The sequence below is a fragment of the Spea bombifrons genome, chromosome 12 (assembly GCF_027358695.1).
Source record: "Spea bombifrons isolate aSpeBom1 chromosome 12, aSpeBom1.2.pri, whole genome shotgun sequence".
NCBI lineage: Eukaryota > Metazoa > Chordata > Amphibia > Anura > Pelobatidae > Spea > Spea bombifrons.
Genome location: NC_071098.1, coordinates 31,163,778 through 31,184,809, shown reverse-complemented (window position 1 = coordinate 31,184,809; position 21,032 = coordinate 31,163,778). Strand labels below are relative to the sequence as shown.

Sequence of the window (21,032 nt, the reverse complement as noted above, 5' to 3'; positions counted from 1 at the left end):
ACCCCGTGTGTGTTTTTTTAATTCAAAACAGAAAATCAATCTTTTACTGATTTATTTTTAAACTTGTTTGTGGGAAAACATTCTTGTCTGAAAGCCCAGAAAATGATGTCATTGATTACATTAACTTTCTCTGGAACACGTCGTCTCCTTAATATCTTATGAGAGAGCTGCCAATTTACCTTAATATATTTACCTTTCAGGATTAATTAAAAAAAACAAACAGTGATAATTTAAGATCACATGTAATTTTCAAGTAAATGTTAGTTCTTTACTGAGTAAACGTGAGACTCGGCTTCAGTGCCTTCGTATAAAAAACAATAATATTCTTTATTCACTAAAATACCTCCAGGCTGCATTTAGCAAACAGCTGTAGAATGAAGTGGAAGGAAAAAAAAATAAAAAAAAATAAAATATTGAACGATCCAGATCTGGTTTTAAACAAACATTTAATAAGCAGCAATACAGCCATGTATCAAGTCTTTCAGTCTTTTAAAGATAAAAATCTGAAATTTATTGTAAAAAAAAACAAACTATAACATTGAAAAGTGTTGTGCGGGAGAGTTCTAAAAAAAAAAAATATAAAAAAAGGCATATTTGATGATCTGCCAATTTGCCCCCCCAGTACAGCAACCATGATATAAATAGAGTAACAACGGCCCCCCTAAGGAGCCAAAATAGACTTCAGCGGTCTTTTTAATATCAGAACCACATGAACCAGTTTAGAGGAGAAGCGAGACAACAGATATATGGATTTTTGTTCGGAATTTAACTTGATTTTTACATTATTGTCACCCCTGGAACACTGCCTTTCCATCTCGTTTTTACTTTGTTGGCCACCGAAGATGCATTTTAGGACAAAAATGTGGGATTATGGGTATGGATCTTCTAATTCCATTGTCGGAGAGCTACTTTTATTTTCTGCCTTTGCTTACAAGGAACCGACTAGGGACGAGAACCGACCCTGGCAACCAAGGTCTGAGAAACCGCGTATGTCCGCCGTTGGATATTTGTGACATCAGGCTACGCTCTGACATCACTTGCCTAGACTTTTGTAGCGTGTATCCAGCAGGTAAATGCTCACAGGAAGCAATAAGGATAAGTGGAAGGCACCAGCTTGTCTGCCATTTTTAAAGGTATGCCCAATGGCCACTCTAGGCCTCTATGTTATTACAATTCTATTGATAAGAGCGTAAATGATCAAGAGGGTCAACCCCAGAAAGTTTCTCCAGCACGAAGGGCCAAAATGTCCCTGGATAATGCATAGATATGCTGGGCCATCTTCTTTAGAGTATCTTGAGCTGACAATGGCCCTTTGTGACGTACAGTTGAGTAAACAAGATATATTACGTTACCTCATCTACAACCAGGGGATGACTAAGCGGTCCTGGCACTTTAAGGCCTGCAGCTGCCAAGTGACATAAATACAAAGGCCGGCTGGATGTTACAGACTGTCGACAACTCAACAAGCCTCAACATTCCAATACCGAGACACTAAAAAGCACCTCCTGCTCCATTTATAATTCAAAGGCCGATCTTCAACCTTCTCCCTCTCTCAAAAGAAAAATATATTAAGAGACTTACAAATTTATTGAAGCAGCGGGGCAATCATTTTTAACACAGGAGTTTAGTCAGCACAATACCAAGAAGGGGAAGGAAGATCCCGCCGAAGACGCCAACGCTTCCGCTGGTGCACTGAAAGTTTATGTTGATGCTGACCTGATCAGTTGTCACAGCCTGTCTCCCGAAATCGCAGATGTTTTTAGTGGCGCATCCACGCAATGCTATAGAACTTGATACGGATCCTGTCGAAAACAAATATTTAATATGAAATTTATCACAGAGAGACCACAACGATCAACGTCTCAACCTTCAGAAATGGTCCAGTAGTTTTCATTAATTTTCATGAAGGCTGGGTGTTTACGTACAAAGAATTCAAAGTAAAAAAAAAAATTACAGCCAATCAGCATGCTTGGGAACTTTCTTGGCTACGCCCGGACTTTCCGGGTGTAGTGCCGGTTTTCTGGTTCACCGGATCAAAGCATAAAATCTCCGGGTAGCGGGAGTGGCGGTTAGGCATGGACACTCCCCACTGAATGCCCCGCCCCCTCATACAATTTAAGGTGTTCGGTTGAATCCAAGCCCATGCATGCAGACAATGCCACCCCCATTCCTAAATAAGGAGGGCATTTAACGCAAAGCCATAACATTTGCATGGGCCAGATAATGGCCGATCTGCCGGTGGGTTCTAAGTTTGGAGGAAATGCTTTTTTTTTTTTTTTTTTTTACCTATAATTTTTGTAGTTTGAAGAAGACACATGTTTTCGTCTCCGGTGCACCGTATGGTATCATCCGTGTAGCACCATAGAGAGTCTGGAGAAATGCAACTGCGACAGACCAATCCGTTGGCCCAATTGTTTTCAGCCGGTACTTTAAATAAGGACATTACACACATATATTAATTTTAATCAAGTAGTGTTTCTTTGCACTTTTAAATCAGCTCAAAAATGGTATATAGAGTTACAAACGTACTATTTTTGTTTTTTAAAGTTTAAAAAAATAAAAAGATAAAATTATCAATGTCATTTTTTGTAAAAGGAAAAGCACTCTAAAAAAAAAGATGCCAAAAATACAAATGTAATTAAAAAAAAAAAATAAGATGACAAATTTATCAATGTAACCATTTAACAAAAATAAAAAAAATTATATAAAAAGTTATTATTAGCATGCAGAGAGATTAGTTTGAATCTTGATGCTTACGTGTGGGTTGTGGAGGTTCGCAATTGTCGGTAGAGCAGCAGGTAATGCTCATGCTTGAACGGCTGTTTTGGGCAAATCCCATGCTTCCTTTCATGGTGCAGTATTGCTTGGCAACGCAGTCTCTAGAATATACCTGGGACACCCTAACTCCTCCTGTTCATTACAGATGAAATGATTATTGTTATCGACTTTCCATTCTCCAGGGCGCTTAAGTTCAGTAATGGAATCCACACTGCGAAAGTTTTTAACCATTTAAGAACCACAGTTTTCTACTGTCTGGCTGTTTTTAGAAGCCAAAACTTGCATAGCTTGAAGCTAGAGCAACGGGGCTTTTAAAACCCCCCCCCCAATAATATATATATATATATATATATATATATATATATATATATATATATATATATATTAGGCTATTCCATGCGCCCACTACCCTTTCCGTAAAGTAATATTTTCTGATGTTACCATTAAACCTTTGCCCCTCTAGCTTATGGCTATGTCCTCTTGTTGTGGATTTATTTCTCCTTTTAAATAAACTCTCTTCCTTTACCTTGTTGATTCCCTTTAAGTATTTAAATGTTTCTATCATATCCCCCCTGTCATATATATTTTATTCCTGCTAACAAATATGCAATCTTATCAATGAACACCCCAGGCCCCCCAAATTTAACAGCTAGTCTGTGCCTTCTTTGCCTCCTGCCCCCCTCCTTCCAACATAACACATATGCAACGCAAAGGAAGGTAACATGGACAAAATATAATCCCTGATATAAAAGTGAGCTGGTGGGACCCACGTCTGACACACACAGTGTGTACTCAGACATACAAGTGTAGCCCAGTGCAGTCACTCTGTCTAATAACATTACAGCTGGGTTGTCATGGATACTGACCTTTCCTTTCAGCACCAGGTCACTTGTCTCCTCTGAGCCAATCAGTATCTCTTTGGGACATATGCCAGTCTTCCTGAGCTAGGGAAGTGTTTCTCAGCCTATCAGGGGAGAGGATCTAGGAAGAAGCTTCTGGAAGAGCAGAGCTAAGCAGGGGAGTGAAGAAGGAAGAGAGACAGACTGCCCTCCCTGTAAGCAGGCCTGAGGTAAGCCTGCTGCTGAAGTACAAGTGTGCAGAGAATACAGCATGGTGCTCTATGCTTCTTGAGTGAGTGTGAGAGACTGCAAGTACCCAGAGCGTCCGAGTCCTGCATCCTGTACCAGTGAGGTGAAAGCAGGGCTGCAGACAGACATCTGTGTGGGGAGACAGTCATAACTCTCAGCCAGGAGGTTAAAGGGGCAGCATCCCAGAGCTGCCTGAAGACACCAAGGTGAGGTACTTCACTAATATATATCTCAACATATATAGATCCTTGTCTCCCCGGGTAGCGCAACCTGCATCAAGGGCCCCAACACAGGGACATCTGGGTGACAAGAACACCTACATTTGGGGTGGGGGAGCTGGTGTTGCATGTTAATCAGTTATCTGTTATATATATTCTCAGGACTGTTTATTTCAAATATATTCTAATTATATATATAGTTTGCATTTTAGTTGTGTGTATTATTTTCTTGTGCGGAAGGGGCCATTTCTCAGTGGGTGGGTTCCCCTACTCAACATAGTACAAATCACTGAGTGGAGGCACTGTGTAAAGAAAGAAGATGTCCTGATCTCCCAGCAATTGCGGAGGCGCAGGTTTCCCCGTCACCAGCGCCACTGAAATATGTAACTACCAGCCTGACAGCGGAGCAACGTAAACCCCCCCCCCCAAAAAAACAGGGTTACACAAGCCAGGTTATTGATCTGGAACGTACTTGCAATAGTTATCGTGTAGGACGATGCACAGACTTGGTCGGCAGGACAGGTGATGCTGGGACCGGTGCAAAAATCTGTAGTCAAGCTGAAACACTTTGTACACGACAGAGAATAGCCTAAAAAAAGATAAACATCTGGGTTTTTCTCAACATAATGGGCTTTTTTTAATTTTACAAACACATACATATATATATATATATATATATATATATATATATATATATATATAGCTATAGGGTAATCTGTGATGCCCCTCGGTCTATACACAGAGATAGGTATATCGGATACGATAATTCAGTATTATTTCACTCCTTGACTAAAGTTTATTAAGGCAGTCCGTTATTAATAAGGGTTATATCCCTTTAAAAGGAGGCATGCACTTATTGTTTCAGCTTACTCATATCACTACATATCTCCAAGCTGTCCTGGCTTTTGCAGGACAGTCCCTATTTCCAGGCACTGTCTTGCTGCCCCCTGTGCTGTTTTTGTGGACAGAGCCGACCCCAGAGTATTCAGGGTCTTTTGTAAGAACAACCCCCGCCCCACCACCACCCGATACACTTCCTGTTGGCAGTCAAGTTCCTGTTTTCGTGGTTAAACATTTGACATTTTTATGAGGAATTGTTACAAATTTAACAAACTCTTAAGAAGCTGTCAAACACGAGCCGAGTAACAATGTTACTATACCAGATATTGTAAGTATCAAGTGCCTCAAATAAAATACAAAACACTGCAGCTTCTTCTCCTTACTCATAATAAGCTCAGGACATTTTCCAAGGAATTTAACTTCGTGTTCTGAGCCAAAACTCTGGCACGTTAACTAAACACAGATTTGAAAAAAAAAACAATTATAACAGCGGAGGGGATGTTGGCAGAATTTGTTTGGGAGGAGTGAGTGATAACATTTCCCCCAATCTTTCTCCTTTAAAGGCTCGATTTAGTGTCTAATTTAGCCCCCAGAATTGAACGTGCATCCAAATGTTAGACCCCCGGACCGCTCACAAAACCTGAGCCATGGTTGGCCGAGGGCGAGTATACTGTAGAGCTGAGTGCTTAAAGATTTCATATAACTGCTAGGGGGAAAAAAAGAGTTAATGGTAGAGATCAACCCACCATAAATAATTAAATAGCAACCGCCCCTTAGCCTGTAATGGAAAAACTAATGAGATACAAAAACAGAAAAAAAATAAATAAAAAATACAAAATTTAATAATCGCAATTAAAGACTCCTGCAGTTAATCCGGCTAAATATGTGTCCAAATTTACAAGACTAAAGTCTATTTTAGGTGAAGAATGCCAAGAATCCAGATTTTTTGTTAATCTTTAATCCTCCAAAAATAAAAAATATATGTATTTAAAGGGGTATAGACCAAGGGTAAGGCATTTTTTTGAAATCGAATAAAATATAGTATTTTCAGAATATTAGTTTTATTAAATTAACATCTATTCAATTTTAGTATGTTTTAGGCTATGTATTAAGAGTGTAAGAATTCACAATATTTACTGATACTGTCCCTTAAAGAGTTAAACTGACATAAAGTTCTAGAGTTTGGTACTTTATTGCTGTGATAAGCTTTCTAACGCTGCCTTCCCATTGAAACTGATTTTTTATATTCATTTTGGGGCAAAAAAAAACCCCAAAACAAATACGAAGCCAAAATATAAAAGCAACTAAAGTAAATAGCTAAGGCCACAGCCTAAAAACTGCTCTAAATGATGAAATATTTAACCCATTAATCGTGTAAGGAAAACCGTTACTTCTGAAAACAAATAATTAAAAAATATATATTTATTGCTGAAAAACCATAATGCAGAAATGAAGAAGAAAAACAACCTCTTAATATGGAGAAGGTTCAATATTATCTCGTGATAATTGTAATTCGGTGTTTGCTTTGCGTTGATTTACTTACATGTGGATATGAGGGCTGACAGGGTGCAGAAAAATCCAAATACAGATCGCATTTTGAAGTTAGGAGAGTTCACGATGACTCCTGGAGAATTGAAGTGGATTATTATATAGCCAAGCAATGTTAGTGTGGGTGGGGAGCTGGGAGAGGAGGTGGCCTAAGTGGGGGTTTTCAAAGTAGGAAAGGGTTAGAGGGAGTAGCTGTGTGATTTCTTAACTCCGAATGTGCATCAGCTCTGTTGAAGAATAAGTGCGTATTCTAGGTGTGGCTCACTCGAAGGTGCATTTGTCAAAAAATTCTAAATCCGTTAGAAAATTCTATTTGATTTGGAGATCTGTAGCTTTAACTCCCACGGGACACCGTGATATTTCATCACTGCGTCTCTTTCACTAGAGTCCATGAGAACATAACCCGTGAACCTAGAATGTATTTTTAGTATTTCTGAGATTTAAGAAAACATTTTTTTTTTAACTGATTTTTTTCGGTTGATTATTAAGGCTGATTTATGCAAAATCAAAAATGATTTTGATGCAGTTGTGAATTTTTTAAATTTTTTTTACCATCGCTTTTGGAGATTAACCCCTTAAGGACCAGGCTGTTTTTTTTGTTTTAAAATTGCACCCTTCCTGACCAAGGCTGTTTTAACCCTTTTGCGGCACTCGTGTTTAGATGTAATGTTCTCCTCACTCATTTAGTGAACCCACACAAATTATACGTTGGTTTTTTTTTCAGGACATGAAGGGCTTTCTTCGGATACTATGTTTTTGATCATATCATCAAATTTTCTATAAAATTGAAACAAAAAGCACTTTTTCTCGCATTTATTTGAAATTTCTTTTTACTCATCTACAAAAGCTAACAAAGAAACCTGCTTAGTATATTCTTCTATTCATCCTGAGTTTACCCAATGTTTTTATGTTTTCTGGCTTTTTTTCCTGCAAGTTATTGGGCAATAAGTACAAGTAACATTTTGCTATTTCAAAACCATTTCAAAATCTGGTCATTATGCCCCCATGTGCTATTTGGGACATCTTTTGGAATTTACCCCATCAAACCATATAATTTTGAAAACTAGACACCCCAAGGTATTTCAAATGCTGGTATTTTAACTCTTTCCATGCACTTATTCTACTAAAACCCTTTGTCAAACTTTGTGGTGGTAACTGTTTTTTCCATCACACAAATTGGACTTCAGGTACACAACACCCCAATATGTATTCAGCAACATCTCCTGAGTACAGCTGTATGCCCCAGAGGAGCCATATGCCTAATCCATTTGTGTTTAAATCCCCTCACTGGGTTAACTTCTACCACTTCTGCTGGGAGGCTGTTCAACTTATGTACCACACTCTCTGTAATGTAAAAAAGAGTTGACAAAGAAACAAGTCCATAACAAATTATAAACAAAGAAAACATGTTGACTGGGTTGGTCCATGGATTCATTAATGATTGCAGAAGATTCAGTTATATATGGCATTATATAGATAACCATTAAAATGTTAATGTTTGCTGTGTTCTCTAACAAAATATGTGAGAAGTCACGGATATCCCACACACATCAAAGGTCACTTTAACAATGAAATAAAAAAAATGTTGAAATGTAGCAAGTGAATAAAAAAAAAGGAAAATCAAACATTGAACGATCCAGATCTTGTTTTAAACAAACATTTAATAATAAGAAGCAATACAGTGATGCATCGTCTTTTAAATCAAGTATTTCAACCAAGACGTGCACATTTAATACATAAAGATCTGTAATTTATAGTAAGAAAAATAATTATGCGGAACAATAACATTGAAAATCATGTTCTGTGGGAGAGTTCTTATGATGATGACAAAAGCTACAAAAATTCCTGGCATATTTGATTATCTGCCAATCCCCCCCGCCCCTAGTACAGCAACCATGATATAAATAGTCAGAGTAACAACGACCCCCCCTAAGGAGCCAAAACAGACTTCAGCGGTCTTTTCTTTTTAATATCAGAACCACTTGAACCAGTTTAGAGAAGAAACGAGACAACAAATATATGGATTTTTTTTGGAATTTAACTTGATTTTTACATTATTGTCACCCCTGGAACACTGCCTTTCCATCTCGTTTTTACTTTGTTGGCCAGCGATACCAACAAGAAGATGAATTTTGTCCTAAAATTTAGGATTATGGGTATGGATCTGCTAATTCCGTAGTCGGAGAGCTACTTTTATTCTCTGCCTTTGGAACTGACTAGGGATGAGAACCGACCCTGGCAACCAAGGTCCGAGAAACCCCGTATGTCTGCCGTTGGATATTTGCGACATCATGCTACGCTCTGACATCACTTGCCTAGACTTTTGTAGCTTGCGACCTCGTGTATCCAGCAGGTAGATGCGCACAGGGAGCAATAGAGATAAGTGGAAGGCACCAGCTTGTCGGCCATTTTTAAAGGTGTGCTCGATGGCCACTCTAGGCCTCTATGTTATTACAATAGAAGAGCAAATGACCCCAGTAGGCTTCTCCAGCACGAAGGGCCAAAATGTCCCTGGATAATGCATAGATATGCTGGGCCATCTTCTTTAGAGTATCTTGAGCTGACAATGGCCCTTTGTGACGTACAGTTAAGTAAACAAGATACATAACGTTACCTCATCTACAACCAGGGGATGACTTAGCGGTCCTGGCGCTTTAAGGCCAGCGGCTGCAGAATGACATAAATACAAAGGCCGGCTGGATGTTACATTGTTACATTCTGGACAATTGCCCGGCGTAACGAAAGGCCAGACTGCCGACAACTCACTGATTACTAAACAAGCCTCACCATTCCAATACCGACACACTAAAAAGCGCCTCCTGCTCCATTTATAATTCAAAGGCCGATCTTCAACCTTCTCCCTCTCTCAAAAGAAAAAAAAATATAAAAAACATATAAGCGATTGGTAAATTGATTGAATCGCAGAAGCAGCGGGGCCATCATTTTTTAATTTTTAACACAGGAGTTTAGTCAGCACAATACCAAGAAGAATGGGAAGGAAGATCCCGCCGAAGACAGGAACGCTTCCACTGGTGCACTGATGGTTTGTGATGTAGTTGACCCGATCAATTGTCACAACCTGTCTCCCGAGATCGCAGATGCTTTTAGTGGCGCATCCACGTATTGCTATAGAACTTGATACGGATCCTGTCGAAAACAAATATTTAATATGAAATTATCACAGAGACACCAATCTAAGACGAGACCAACATATGATTAAGGATTGAGTCTTTACAGCAGGAGAAACAGACAGACTAGACGGGGGCCGATGGGGGCCGATCTGTGAGGAAGTTCTATGTTTGGAGGAAAAGTAATGTTTTTTACCTGTAATTTTTGTAGTTTGAAGAAGACACATGTTTTCGTCTCCGGTGCACTGTATGGTATCATCCGTGTAGCACCATAGAGAGTTTGGAGAACTGCAACTGCGACAGACCAATCCGTTGGTCCGATTATTTTCAGGAGGCACTTTAAATAAGGATATTACACGCATATATTAATAGTCATTTTTTGTGGCTTTTGCACCTTTTATGAGCGGAAACATTCAAAGGAGCTGAATGATAGTAAAATAAAAAAAGGGAAAATAAGTAAAAAAAAAATGAAAATAATATAAAATGACCAAAGCTAAAACTTAACATGGCATAAAGATAAAAATGGAACACATTTCTTAACAAAAGGAGCAACTAAGCTAAAAAATAAAATAAGATGACATAAAAATACAAATGTAACTATTTATTATTAAAAAAAATAGGAGAAAAAATATAAAACATATTAAGAACATACAGAGAGATTAATATTAAATCTTGATGCTTACGTGCGGGTAGTGAAGGTAAGCAATTGTCGGTAGAGCAGCAGCTATAGCCGATTCTTACGTGGGTGTTTGGGGCAAATGCCATGCTTCCATTAAAGGGGCAGTACTGCTTGTGAATGCAGTCTCTATAAAATGCCCGGGACGTAACCCCACCTGTTCGTTACAGAGGAAATGATTATTGTTAGCGACTTCCCATTCTCCAGGACCCTTAAGTTCAGTAACAGACTCCACATCACAAAGGATTTTAACCTTTTAAGAACCAGAGCTTTCTAGTAGCTTGAAGCTACAACAACAGGCTTTATACCGCAGCGGGGCTTTTTTAAAATATATATATATATATTAATCCTGAATGCATATTAAAATGCTCACAAAATACTTAAATATGCAATCATAGCAACAAATCACTTGTGGGGAAGCTGGCTGTCCCTTTAAATAAAATATTATTTTATACACTATGTTTACTTTCTAATCATATCACAAAAATACACATTTCCAAGTCATTCAAGGCTTGACACATATTCTCAAATCTATAGCCTTTGCTTGGACTTCTGTTCTAGGCTCTCAATAGAGATTAGCGGTCCCACTGGCTCATTTTTATTGTGGGGTCCCCACGTCTGACACAAACACACACCCTGACACTCATGCCGTGTGTACTCAGACATACAAGCTACGTTATTGGTCTCGAACATACTTTCAGTAGTTAGCGTGTAGGACACTCCACAGAAATGGTCGGCAGGACAGGTGATGCTGGGACCGGTGCAATAATCTGTAGTCGAGCTGATACATCCTATACACGACAGAGAATAGCCTAAAAAAAAAGATAAACATCTGGGTTTTTCTCAACATAACAAACATATATATTCGAAGCTATAGGGTAATCTGTGCCGCCCCTCGGTCTATACACAGAGACAGGTATATCGGATACAATATTTCAATATTATTTCACCCCTTGACTAAAGTTTATTAAGGATGCATGCACTTAAGTTTATACCAGATATATAGCATCCAGTGCCCCAAATAAAATAAATCTTTTGGGAGGAGTGGGGTCCCCAATCTCTCTCCTTTAAAGGGGCGGTCTAGTGTCTCATATTGCCCCACCCATGAAGAACCCGTATTTAAGTTCATGAGGGTGCGTTGAGAGCATCCAAATGTGTTCAGCTCACTTATCTACCACCCTCTCAGTAAAGTAAAATATCATTCCATCTCAGCCTCTGAATCATATAAATTTTATAAATCATATAAAATATAATATTTTCAGAATAAATATTTTAAAGGAACATCAATCTATTACATTTTAGGCAATGTTTGAATAGTTTAAGAATACGTTATAAGTAAAATAAGAATATTTACTGATACTGCCCCTTTAAGTGTTTGGCAGAGAGACTTTATTGCTATTGTTAGTGCTGTGATAAGTGTTTCTAATGTTGGCTTTCCTTTACCCCTAGGCCACATGCCTATATCATGCATGTATATATTCTCTTAAGGTATTAACCTCTACCACTTCTGCTGGGAGACTGTTCCACATAACTACCGCTCCCCTCAGTAAAGAAAATATTTTGTTCGAACATTGTCAGAACAACAGGGAATTTTTTCTCCAGTTTTTATTTTATTTTGTAAAAAAAAAGTTTCTAGGTTGGTGATTTTTTTTTACTACAAATATTATTATATAATTATATTTTACAATAAATTATTCTTTTATTATTGTCATTATTATTTTTTAGCACCAACATATTTTTTGCGTCGCGTTGATTTACTTACATGTGGATAGGAGAGCGGACAGGGTGCAGAAAAATCCAAATACAGATCGCATTTTGAAGTTAGGAGAGTCGGTAAAAGCACTTGGTGGTTTTCGAGTTCACGATGACTCCTGGAGAATTGAAGTGGATTATTACCGGTATATATATATATATATGTTAGTGTGGGTGGGGAGGTGGGAGAGGAGGTGGCCTAAGTGGGGGTTCAAAGTAGGAAAGGGTTAGAGGGAATAACTGTGTGATCTCTGAACTCTGAATGTGCATCAGCTCTGTTGAAGAATAACTGTGTATTGTAGGTGTGGCTCGCTCGAAGGTCCAATTGTCTAAAAATTCTAAATCTGATATTTGATTTGGAGACGCGTAGCTTGAACGCCCGCGGGATACCGTGATATTTCATCACTGAGAACATAACGCGTGAACCTAAAATATATTTTTAGGATTTGCCGGATTTTAAATCTTAAAAAAAGAAAAATATATATATTTTTTAAACTGACTATTAAGGACGAGTTATGCAAAATCACATATGATTTTTTTTTTCACTTTCGGTGATCAAAGGGAACCTGCATAAAAAAATAAGTGGTGCAGAGAGATGAAGCGGGACTTGACTCAGAATGGAACCGTGCTGGCGCTGTAGCTGATCGAAATCCAGCTGATGAAGCCCACCCCAAGCTTCAGACAGAACTCGTGTTGAGGTGAAAAACAAAAAACACTCTTTATTGTAAAAACACACAGGCTTATATCCAAACTCGATCAGATTGGGAGATAATCGAGGAATATCTGAGATATAAAGGGTGAGACATTTACAAATGAACTCCAGATTCATGGTAAACGTGAACCGCTCTTCGTGGTAAGTTCTCATTGGTCATCATCTGATTGGTCGACCCATGAGGAAGTGTAACGCAGAAAAGTTGAGAACACTTAGCATGTTTATAATTTTTATAACCTGGATTATATTGCCGCTTACTAAACTTTAACTTCAATCATTCTTCACCTCTGACCGACCTTGAGAATATTGTTTTTACTCGTCAGATAAACAGGTATCAACCATAACAAAAAATAATTTATTATAATATTTTATTTTTGTCATGCTCCTCTCACCCTTACCTGCTCTCCCCAGCTGTCCTCCTTCAGCGCAGGCCTTCCAACAGCTCCATGGAGTAGGCCAAAACCGCGGCCTAAAGTTCCAGCAAACCCCAGGAAGGACTTCCGGGTGTTGCTCAGACATCAACATAATGTTGCAGGCCTGTGGAGGGGAGGTGAAGCTCGCCTCCACCATCAAATCTCCACCAATAATGTTCACTCACATACATAGTGTACCGGGTGCTATGGGATCACTCCTCTTTGGCAACCAATCCAGTGAGGAGCTTGTTCGGCACAGGGGCAGAGTAGATACCTGCAGCGCTATAAAAACCCCTCAGACTGTGACCACTTTACTCCAGTGTTCCAGAACTTTGGGTTCTGTATGTCCTTGGACTCCAGATTCCGGTTCTTCTCTGCTCGTCTTGCTACAGACCCTCTTTTGGATTCTACGTTATTTGATCTTTGGCTCTCCTTTTGGACTACCCCGCTTGTCTGTTTCTTGAACTACCGTTTTCTCTGATCGCCGCCGGCCCCTGACCTATCGGACTGTTCCTGACATCCTCTGCTCTTTTGCTCCAAACCCAATCCTGACCATTTTTTTTATCACACAAATTGTACTTCAGGTATGGAGGTGCAGCTCTTGGTATACGTCACTGCCAAACAACACCCCAATATGTGTTCAGCAACATCTCCTGGCTACAGCTATATGCCCGAAAAGGAGCCATATGCCTTAATCATGCATGTTTAAATCCCCTCACCGTGTTAACCTCTACCACTTCTGCTGCGAGGCTGTTCAACTTATATGCCACACTCTCTGTAACGTAAAAAAGAGTCGACAATGAAACAAGTCCAGATTCGATAATTCCTGGAGTGGCATTATATAGATAAAAATGTTAATGCTTGCTGTGTTCTCTAACAAAGTATGTGAGAAGTCAAAGGTCACTTTAACAATGATATAAAAAAAATAAATGTGAAAATGTAGCAAGTGAATAAAAAAAAAAAAGGAAAATCAAACATTGAACGATCCAGATTTTGTTTTAAACAAACATTTAATAGTAAGAAGCAATACAGTGATGCATCAAGTCTTTCAAATCAAGTATTTCAACCAAGACGTGCACATTTTTTAACATAAAAATCTGTAATTTATAGTAAGAAAAATAATTATGCGGAACAATAACATTGAAAATCATGTTCTGTGGGAGAGTTCTTATGATGATGATGATGATGATGACAAAAGCTACAAAAATTCCTGGCATATTTGATGATCTGCCAATCCCCCCCGCCCCTAGTACAGCAACCATGATATAAATAGTCAGAGTAACGACGACCCCCTAAGGAGCCAAAACAGACTTCAGCGGTCTTGTCTTTTTAATATCAGAACCACTGGAACCAGTTTAGAGAAGAAACGAGACAACAAATATATGGATTTTTTTTGGAATTTAACTTGATTTACATTATTGTCACTCCTGGAACACTGTGCTTTTCCATCTCGTTTTTACTTTGTTGGCCAGCGATACCAACAAGAAGATGCATTTTGTCCTAAAATGTGGGATTATGGATCTTCTAATTCCGTAGTCGGAGAGCCACTTTTATTCTCTGCCTTTGGAACTGACTAGGGATGAGAACCGACCCTGGCAACCAAGGTCCGAGAAACCGCGTATGTCCGCCGTTGGATATTTGTGACATCATACTACGCTCTGGCATCACTTGCCTAGACTTTTGTAGCTTGCGACCTCGTGTATCCAGCAGGTAGATGCACACAGGGAGCAATAAAGATAACTGGAAGGCACCAGCTTGTCGGCCATTTTTAAAGGTGTGCTCGATGGCCTCTGTTATTATAATAGAAGAGTAAATGATCATTAAGAGGGTCAACCCCAGTAGGCTTCTCCAGCACGAAGGGCCAAAATGTCCCTGAATAATGCATAAATATGCTGGGCCATCTTCTTTAGAGTATCTTGAGCTGACAATGGCCCTTTGTGAGGTACAGTTAAGTAAACAAGATACATAACGTTACCTCATCTACAACCAGGGGATGACTAAGCGGTCCTGGCACTTTAAGGCCAGCGGGTGCAAAATGACATAAATACAAAGGCCGGCTGGATGTTACATTGTTACATTCTGGACAATTGCCCGGCGTAACGAAAGGCCAGACTGCCGACAACTCCCCGATTACTCAACAAGCCTCGCCATTCCAATACCGACACACTAAAAAGCGCCTCCTGCTCCATTTATAATTCAAAGGCCGATCTTCCACCTTCTCCCTCTCGCAAAAGAAAAAAAAAACATTAAAAACTATAAAAAAACATATAAGCGATTGGTAAATTGATTGAATCGCGGAAGCAGCGGGGCCATCATTTTTTTTTAATTTTTAACACAGGAGTTTAGTCAGCACAATACCAAGAAGAAGGGGAAGGAAGACCCCGCCGAAGACAGCAACGCTTCCGCTGGTGCACTGATAGTTTGTGTCAACGCTGATCTGATCAGCTGTCACAGCCTGGCTCCCGAGATTGCAGATGCTTTTAGTGGCGCATCCACGGAATGCCGTAGAACTTGATACGGATCCTGTCGAAAATAAATATTTAATATGAAATTATCACAGAGACACCAATCAAAGACGAGACCAACCACTGATTAAGGATTGAGTCTTTACAGCAGGAGAAACAGACAGACTAGACGGGGGCCAGATGGGGCCGATCTGCGGGGAAGTTCTATATTTGGGGGGAAAGTAATGGTTTTTACCTCTATTTTTTGTAGTTTGAAGAAGACACATGTTTTCGTCTCCGGTGCACTGTATGGTATCATCCGTGTAGCACCATTCAGAGTCTGCAGAAATGCAACTGCGACAGACCAATCCGTTGGGCTGATTATTTTCAGCCGCCACTTTAAATAAGGATATTACACACATATATTAATAGTCATTTTCTTATGAGCGGAAACATTCAAAGGAGCTGAATGAGCGTAAAAAGACACAAACGTAACTACATTTTTTTAAAAAAAAGGGAAAAATATTTTTTTTAAAAAAAGAAAATAATATAAAATGACCAATGTACCGTATTTATCGGCATGTAACACGCAGTGGTGTATAACACTCACCCTCATTTGAGTAAAAAAAATTTTTTTTTAAATAAATGACTTGGAAGGTCTGAACTTGATGTTGGAATAATATTTATTACATTATAACATTTTTTATGACATTTATACCACAATCTGTTTACAGTATAGTACATTTTATTTTTTTATTCCAGCAGACAGGTAGTTAAGATCCCTGGTTAACCAGTAGGGGTTAAAAATCCCTGGTGGTCCAAGTGGGATTTATTTGAGTTTCAAACTCAATTGCTTCCATGCCCGAGCCCCTCAATGTGCGGGGGCAGGTGGAGGGGGTTCTCAGGGATGCAAAAAGGAGGAGCTCAGTGAGTCTGCAAAGCTGACAAACACACACTCAGACACACACACACACTCAGACATACACACACTCATTCAGAGAGACAAACATTAATTTTATATATTGCCAATATTTAAGAGGCCCATCCAGACTCCCTACCTTTTAGGAGATCTGGTATGGGTCCTCTTTATCTTCCAGCATTTTACTTTTTGTGCTGATGCCGGGGCCGGAGTGACGTCATCACCCGGCTCCCAGCATCAGAGAGGGCGCGCGAAAGAGCTGTGCAGGGGAAGATTGTGCAGCTCTAGGATTCATCGGTAGGTAGGGTTTCAGCTTCATATTTTACTTAAAAAAAAGTGCGTGTTATACGCCGATAAATACGGTATTTTTTTTTGTAAAGGAAAAAAGTAAGCTAAAACTTAAGATGGCATAAAAATGGAACGCAATTTTTAACAAAAGGAGCAACTAAGCTAAAAAAAAATAAGATGACGTAAAAATACAAATGTAACTATTTTTTTATTATTTAAAAAGAAAAAATAGGGGAAAAATCAAAACAATATTAATAAAATGCAGAGAGATTAGTTTGAATCTTGATGCTTACGTGCGGGTAGTGAAGGTAAGCAATTGTCGGTAGAGCAGCAGCTGAAGCCGATTCTTGCGCGGATGTTTTGGGCAAATCCCATGCTTCCATTGAAGGTGCAGTACTGCTTGGGAACGCAGTCTCTAGAATATGTCTGGGACGCCGTAACCCCACCTGTTCATTACAGAGGAAATGATTATTGTTAGCGACTTCCCATTCTCCAGGATCCTTAAATTCAGTAATGGAATCCACACCACGAAGGGTTTAACCCTTTAAGAACCAGAGTGTTCGGCTTTCTGGCCCAAACTTGCATAGCTTGAAGCTAGAGCAACCGGCGTTATACCGCAGTGTTTTATATATATATATATATATCTATATTAATCCTGAATGCATATTAAAATGCTCACAAAATAGCTAAATATGCAATCATAGCAACGAAGCACTTTTGGGGAAGCAGGCTGTCCCTTTAAATAAAATATTATTTTAGACCCTCTGTTTACTTTGTGATGATATCACAAAAATACACATTTCCAGGTCATTTAAGGTAGAGGAAGCAAATAGGGCAAAGTATTCGCCCTGTTATGTTATGGGAAAGGAGAAAAAAAATCTATTTTTTTGGATAGAGAAGACACATCTTTTGTCATCCAATGCAAACTCTAAAAAAAGATGAAATATATACATATATTTTGAAGTGTAGTTGGAAGGTGCAGTTATGATCCCCCCATTGCGCATGTGCAAACATTGATGAGCATAGCAGGCCAGTGGGAACCATGGGACTGAATCGGGTGTCCTGGCACATATTCTCAAATCTATAGCCTTTGCCTGGACTTCTGTTCCACCAGCTCATTTTATTACGTCTGACACACACACACTGACACTCATGCCGTGTGTACTCAGACATACAAGCCAAGTTATTGGTCTTGAACATACTTGCAGTAGTTAGCGTGTAGGATGCTCCACAGACTTGGTCAGCAGGACAGGTGATGCTGGGACCGTTGCAAGAATCAGTAGTCATGCTGATACATCTTATGCACGACAATGAATGACCTAAAAAAGATAGAAACAAGCTAAGCAACAATGTTACTATACCAGATATTATAAGTATCAAGTGTCCCAAATAAAATACAAAACGCTGCAGCTTTAAGCCCAGGTAGAAATCTTATGGGGCGGTCTAGTGTCTCATATTGCCCCACCCATGAGGAACGCGTATTTAAGTACATGAGAGTCTGGAACACCCACAAAACCTGAGCCATGGTTGGGTGAGTATAGTGCGCATGCACTTTAGTGAGCAGGGGATGTGTTCAGCTCACTTATCTACCACCCTCTCAGTAAAGTAAAAAGTCCTTCTCAGCCTCTGACCCTCTAGTGTTAGATTCTGGTCTCTTTTCTCCTCCTTTGAAATAAACGTCCCTCCTGTCCTTTGTTAAACCCCTTTATGTATTTAAATCTTTCTATTCTGTTTCTAATCTATTTTTCTAGTAGTAGGCTAGGTTTCCACTTGGGTTTTTGTCCGGCGTTTTTTTCTTGATGAAAAACGCCAGGAAAACTGCCAAGAAAACTGCCACTGCATTTACCTGCGTTTTGGTGTTCTTTCTGCAGTTTTTTCTGGCGTTTTAGCCTTTCTGTGGAAATTGCTTTTTTTGACCTTAGGCAGTTTTTCCAGCCTTTACAAGTTAGAAGTTTCACCCAGCTAAAAGGGATTAGGATAAATGGCAAGTATCTGCCCTCTCCTGATGTCATTTACTTGGTAGACCCTTTTGTCTCTTTTCTGTGGTTTGTAAGGCATGCTTTATTCCGAATGTCTGCTCCTCTGGGAAGATTGGCCCCAAATGATGGTGCAAATTGTTTGCTGTTGCTTTTGGCACGCAGGATCCGGTCGCGTATGTTTGTTTGTAATGGCATGTTTGTTCCCAATGGTGTAAAATTCAATATGAACCAGTCCAGGACTTTGTTTTGTGTGAAACTGTTTGTTTTCAGCCTATTTCTCGTAGGACACACAGATACTGGGTCCATCCTCTGCATTGTAACTGTGGAAAAAACGCCATAAAAAACGCCAAGGCAATAAACCCACATGGCTTTTTCATGGCGTTTTTTCTCTCCCATAGACTTCTATTGGAGAAAAAAAGCCAAGATTTCTTGCAAAAAACGCCAGAGTGTCAACATGCTGCAGTTTTGAAAAACTGCCACAGAGCCCAAAAAAGCAGAAAAACGCCAAAGAGGACTGAAAAAACGCCAGACAGAAAAACGCCAAGTGGAAATTGCATTTTGCGATTTCCTATTGAATTACAGCTAACATCTGGCTGCAGCCGTTTTTCACAAAAAAACGCCAGGTGGCGCTATTGGCGTTTTTATAGGCGTTTTTAGCAAAGAAAAACCCAAATGGAAACCAAGCCGTAGGACATGAGCGAGAGCGCTCAGGGCTTTAAGATCAACCCACCATAAATAATTAAATAGCAATCCTCCCTTAGCCTGTAATAGAAAAACTAAAGAGATACAAAAACAGAAAAAAAAAACAAAAAACAATTACCGGACTGAATATTATTTTAAATATAATTTTTTTTTGTTATTCCTTTTTTAATTCTCAAAAATAAATTATATATATATATATATATATATATATATATATTAAAGGGGTATAGCCCAAGATAGAAAGGTAAGAAAACATTTATAAATCCTATAAAATATAATATTTTCAGAATAAATATTTTTAGCGTCAATCTATTAAATTTTAGGCAATGTTTGAATAGTTTAAGAATACGTTATAAGTAAAATAAGAATATTTACTGATACTGCCCCTTTAAGTGTTTGGCAGAGAGACTTTATTGCTATTGTTAGTGCTGTGATAAGTGTTTCTAATGTTGGCTTTCCTTTACCCTGGACGGACCATATGCCTATCCCATGCATGTATATATTCTCTTACGGTATTAACCTCTTCTGCTGGGAGACTGTTCCACATAACTACCGCTCCCCTCAGTAAAGAAAATATTTTGTTCGAACATTGTCAGAACAACAGGGAACTTTTTCTCCAGTTTTTATTTTACTACAAATATTATTATATTATTATATATTACAATATATTATTAATATTATTATTATTATTTAGCAACAACATATTTTAAGACCTTACAAAATAATTAAATTAATGTTGTCACTTTCCCCCTATATATTACTTTTTGAACAAATGGAGAAGGTTTAATATTATCTCGTGATAATTGTAATTCAGTGTTTGCGTCGCGTCGATTTACTTACATGTGGATATGAGAGCGGACAGGGTGCAGAAAAATCCAAATACAGATCGCATTTTGAAGTTAGGAGAGTCGGTAAAAGCACTTGGTGGTTTTCGAGTTCACGTTGACTCACGATGATGAAAACTGAAGGGGATTATGATAAATATATATGTTAGTGTGGGTGGGGAGGTGGGAGAGGAGGTGGCCTAAGTGGGGGTTCAAAGTAAGAAAGGGTTAGAGGGAGTAGCTGTGGGATTTCTTAACTCCGAATGTGCATCAGCTCTGTTGAAGAATAAGTGTGTATTCTAGGTGTGGCTCGCTCAGAGGTGTATTTATCTAAAAATTCTAACTCTGTTATTTGATTTGGAGACGTGTAGCTTGTACTCCCCCGGGACACCGTGATATTTCATCACTGAGAACATAATGCGTGAACCTAAAATGTATTTTTAGCGTTTGTGACATTTTAAATCTTAAAAAAACAATATATATCTATATTTTTTTTTAATTTGGGTCTATCGGTTGGCTATTAAGGATGAGTTATGCAAAATCAAAAATGAAAAAACGAAATTTGAAATTTATTTTTTTTTACAATCACTTTCGGTGATTAAAGGGAACCTGCGTAAAAAAAAAAAGTGTTGGGCCGGCCAGTCGAGCTGTAATTGAGAAAAAAAAATCGACAACAAGTTTTGAAAGTTTCAAAATGAAAGACGTCCATCTTGCTATTCGCAT

At 38.8% G+C, this 21,032-nt stretch overlaps 2 protein-coding genes and 1 long non-coding RNA gene across 5 annotated transcripts; 1 reads left to right on the top strand and 2 right to left on the bottom strand.

Annotated features, from left to right (window-relative positions):
* The first annotated feature begins 1,146 nt into the window (after positions 1-1,146).
* Positions 1,147-7,067, top strand: LOC128470709 (uncharacterized). Its single transcript, XR_008346047.1, has 2 exons — positions 1,147-1,329; positions 6,888-7,067. It is a non-coding gene; the product is annotated as an uncharacterized LOC128470709 (long non-coding RNA).
* LOC128470707 (phospholipase A2 inhibitor gamma subunit B-like) lies at positions 1,569-12,185 on the bottom strand. Of its 2 annotated transcripts, none has more exons than XM_053452615.1 (5): positions 12,039-12,185; positions 4,557-4,673; positions 2,758-2,910; positions 2,287-2,427; positions 1,569-1,802 (listed from the first exon to the last, which is right to left on the bottom strand). In XM_053452615.1, exons 1-5 carry the CDS (start codon positions 12,088-12,090, stop codon positions 1,612-1,614), a joined length of 654 nt encoding a protein of 217 aa, XP_053308590.1. In that variant the 5' UTR covers positions 12,091-12,185; the 3' UTR covers positions 1,569-1,611. The 2 variants fall into 2 exon arrangements, with proteins under 2 accessions (XP_053308590.1, XP_053308591.1); XM_053452616.1 differs by lacking the exon at positions 12,039-12,185 and adding an exon at positions 6,468-6,577.
* LOC128470705 (phospholipase A2 inhibitor 25 kDa subunit-like) lies at positions 8,116-20,523 on the bottom strand. 2 transcript variants are annotated; one of them, XM_053452613.1, is made up of 5 exons: positions 20,326-20,523; positions 18,007-18,123; positions 17,098-17,250; positions 15,854-15,994; positions 8,116-9,619 (listed from the first exon to the last, which is right to left on the bottom strand). In XM_053452613.1, exons 1-5 carry the CDS (start codon positions 20,375-20,377, stop codon positions 9,426-9,428), a joined length of 657 nt encoding a protein of 218 aa, XP_053308588.1. In that variant the 5' UTR covers positions 20,378-20,523; the 3' UTR covers positions 8,116-9,425. The 2 variants fall into 2 exon arrangements, with proteins under 2 accessions (XP_053308588.1, XP_053308587.1); XM_053452612.1 differs by lacking the exon at positions 8,116-9,619 and adding an exon at positions 14,145-15,676 and having other exon boundaries at positions 20,326-20,504.
* Between the last annotated feature and the right edge of the window lie 509 nt (positions 20,524-21,032).